Source organism: Halyomorpha halys, unplaced genomic scaffold (genome assembly GCF_000696795.3).
Source record: "Halyomorpha halys isolate HHAL.00 unplaced genomic scaffold, Hhal_1.1 Scaffold152.1, whole genome shotgun sequence".
In the NCBI taxonomy this organism is placed as follows: domain Eukaryota; kingdom Metazoa; phylum Arthropoda; class Insecta; order Hemiptera; family Pentatomidae; genus Halyomorpha; species Halyomorpha halys.
This window is the reverse complement of record NW_027109315.1, coordinates 119,427-123,345: the sequence shown is the minus strand read 5'-3', so window position 1 is coordinate 123,345 and position 3,919 is coordinate 119,427. Positions and strand designations below refer to the sequence as shown.

The following is a 3,919-nucleotide window of genomic DNA, read 5'->3' as shown; positions in this document are numbered from 1 at the left end:
CGAACCCACTGGGTCGATTCAGGGCTGGTTTAACGGAAAAAAGTTTACTTATCGAAGTATATTTTTGGAATTTTGAGAAAAAAAGTTTATTTTTAGGAAATTAGTTAAGTTAAATGACGTGGGTGGAGAAGCAAGACGTTTTTGGAATGAATAGTACATCGGGAAGGGTGCCTTAGGTCATCGCCTCTTGTTTATGGCTTAGTGTTTGCTGATTCATGTATTACTACCCGATTGTTTGTTTTAGATCCGAGGAAGATTCAATTTTGCGGGGGGAGTAGGAGGGGAGGTTTGGAGCAGATCTAATTTTTAGACCCTGAGCGGTTTCGTTTTTGGAGTCAGGAGCAGATATATTTTAGAGACCTCAGAAGGATGTACATAATTTTGAGGCTATGAGAGATTTGGGGAGAGGCCTAGATGGATTTATTTTTCTGGTAATGGGCAATACTATATGACACACAAAATAGTGTTATACAGCATATACCATGCTGCAAAAGTTGCTGGAATAACTAAAACTGGGCCACAGTTCACTGTCAAGAGATATACATGTGACAATTATTTCACTTACATTACACCTATTATGAACCATCACGCAAGATCTAGTTTGACAGTAGATACTGTCAAGATTGTAACTATCAAACAAATTATTCTGAGTAAATGGAGAAAAAAGATAATACTCATGAGATGAGAGGTGAGTACTTTTTGTACTCATCAAAAACTGAATAAAGTACTTTGAACTCGAACAGCGTTTGGGTGTTGATAACTAAAATGTTTTATGCCTTTAAACAAGAACAAACTCAAACAGTGAGTTTTTGAATAGAATATCCTGTACTTTGTACTCAAAGGAATTTAGTTTAAATTAGGTACTCAAATCTTAATTTTCCCAACTTTTTGGGTTTTCAAATTATTAGCGATAACATCTCTACTCTTATTGTTACAATTCCCTGTAGGTGGGTATTTATTCGGTAAAACGATATTTTCGAGGAGGGTAATTTTTGCACTCACTACAATAGTTTCGGAAAGACCAACAGTTTCCCTGCTTGGGTGTTATGTTAACACCAGAAAATGTCAAGCATGTCGAAGTTTCTTAATCAACTTAAGCTCTTGATTTCTCCTCAATGGAGTTTTCAGATAATCTTGAGCAATGACGAGATATTTCACATACCAAATGATGGTTGTTCAAAAGCTTCTTCTGATCAACTAATGTTAACTTGAACAATTATAAAGTACTTTTTAGATATGTCAGAAGCGGAGCATGCTATGGTCATGTTGACAGCATACCTTTACTTCCTTCCATTTATGCTCAGAATAAGGACATTTGCTAGTTGTCATGGCTAATCCGTTTAGCTTACTGAATTTTGATGTCAGCTTGATGTTTCAGGCCTGACATAAATACTGGCATCTTTGGCCTGAGCCTAGCTTTAGGCGACTGTACCAACATCCATTATTGGGTGAATAAAAACTGCAGAAAATTACACCAATAACCTCACCATAGTAACAGGGAAAAATGTTTCCATAATGGGGATAATTCGGGCTTGTTTTTTTGAAAAAGGAAACAATGAATTCAAAAGGCTTAGGACGTCATTGTACTACTTGAATCCCTCAGTTTGAAAGAAATTATATGGACATAGAAAACAAATGTTCCACTATCACCTACACAGTAAGAATTTTGACACATCATACATTTTTTCCATAAAGTGATTTCTGTGAAAAATGTTCTTTGGCCACCATTTCTCTCCTGATCCAGCCCTCTCGTTACTTCTTCCTTTGAGATTATCTCAAGTCAGTGGGATTGAAAAGATGTTGACTACAGGATCATGTATATTGAAAAGAAATTTGTTGATATGAAGAAATTTTTCTTCAAGATGGAAATTTAAGCTTATATTATTTTTTAGCTCAAATTAAAAATTTGCAATTAATTTTTTTTTTTTTTAAGATTACAACATTTATTGAAAATAATAAACCAAAAACACTAGCCAAAATGAAAGTAGCAAGCTTCTAGTTTTGTATGTGATAGGTGTAATAAGTAGTTAGGGAGTTGGCCAATAAAGTGTAAAGTGCAAATAATCATCAATATCAAGCTTCAAAATTTTAATGAAGTTTATAATCTCAACTTCTATAACAAAGGAGAATAGGAGAAATAAGTACGTTACAACCGAGCACTAATCTCCAATGCATCCTCAAAAATTATTTTGACATCTTGTTCTGCTTATTTGTTTGGACAAAAGGTTTATTTTAAAAGATCTTCCATTTTCTTTCATTATGTAACCATACATTTTACAAATAAACAAGAAAAAATCTGTGATATGCATATTCTGCAGAATAATTTCATGCAGTTATCTAATTTTAGCAACTGTTTTCAATGTTGCTTGATTTAAAATTTTGCCACAAAAAAATCAATTAAAAATTTTGAATTTGAAATTTACATGAATTATATTCCAGTCTAAACAATTTTTGAGGTCTGTGAAACTGGATTTATTTTTTGTAACTTATTTACTTAAGCCACTTTCATGGCCATAGAACATAAAGGGTTATATATTTATGATAAAAAGCAGTATGTACTAATATATTCACAGTTAAGTTTTATATACACAAATAATTAATTTTACAAAGGATGAAATCTGTGCCTAAAAATATCTCGTTTGGAATACATTTTTTTTTTAACCAATCAGATTATATCTTTTAATTAGCTTATCTGTATTAAATGTAAACAAAAATGACTTGAAATAAAATAAAATAAGAACCAAGCCAATTTTTTAGGAGGTAAGATTTTTCGATCAAATGATTTAAAAAATACAATAAGTTAATAGAAAGATAAACCAAAATATTATAAATTAGGGAGATATATAAGGAATATATAATATAATATCAAATATAAGATATATAATATAAGGGATAATTATATATATTGATAATTGCTGTTCTTGTAGTAAATCACATGTTCATAATCATCAAATAACTATGTAACATGTTTATCTTAATGATATAATAATTGTAGTAAAAGCAAAATGATTTACTGATCGTGTTATATTGCCAATAATTATTTAACAATATAATGATTTTATTGTATGACCACTAATAAAATTTTTTCTGATTTTGTGCTATATAATGCATATAATTATTTAACAATATAATGATTTTATTGTATGACCACTAATAAAATTTTTTCTGATTTTGTGCTATATAATGCATATAATTATTTAACAATATAATGATTTTATTGTATGACCACTAATAAAATTTTTTCTGATTTTGTGCTATATAATGCATATAATTATTTAACAATATAATTTATTTTTTAGAAATGAATCTCTAAGGAGAAAGAAAATTGTTTAATTTTAGAAGATTAGAATGCCTCATAAATAAGAATATAGCTGAGATCAAAGATTTTTTAAAAACCAATGTATGAGTTAACCCTAGGAAAATATAATAAACAAACAACACCTTCAGTTTTTTAAATCAATTTAATAAAACAGTGTTAACAAAAACATCTGTACAATAGGTATATAAAATGATGTCATATAATAACAGTAATAACAATAAACACTTTACAGTTAATAAATTACAATATTTAAACTAGAAGAGGCAAACCCCAAAAATGTGGATGTATCTCTCTTTAATTTATAATACAGTCTTTAGTTGCCATATTATTTTATCTCTTCAACGTACGTGGCAGGGAAAATTCCTACGACACCATTTAGTTCACCAAGCCACCATCCATCAGGCTGCTTGTCATGAATATTGATTATATCACCTGAAACACATAACAAACTTAATAATAATAATTTTTTTCAACTTATTTGTGTTATTCTCTGACCATACCCCCAACCATCTTCTCATATATATTATCTATGATCAACTATCTTTCCATCATTAATAATAATAATAATAACTATCTTTCCATCATTAATAATAATAATAA

At 29.5% G+C, this 3,919-nt stretch overlaps 1 protein-coding gene across 4 annotated transcripts in view; it reads right to left on the bottom strand.

The window, feature by feature from the left end:
- Positions 1-3,442: 3,442 nt before the first annotated feature.
- Nost (Nostrin) overlaps positions 3,443-3,919 on the bottom strand; it is a 108,499-nt gene continuing 108,022 nt past the window's right edge. For all 4 annotated transcript variants that reach the window (XM_014417346.3, XM_014417348.2, XM_014417347.2 and 1 more), the window contains one exon: positions 3,443-3,751. In XM_014417346.3, coding sequence (XP_014272832.2) covers positions 3,645-3,751 — 107 coding nt within the window. In that variant the 3' untranslated portion in view covers positions 3,443-3,644. The remainder of the gene's footprint in view (positions 3,752-3,919) is intronic.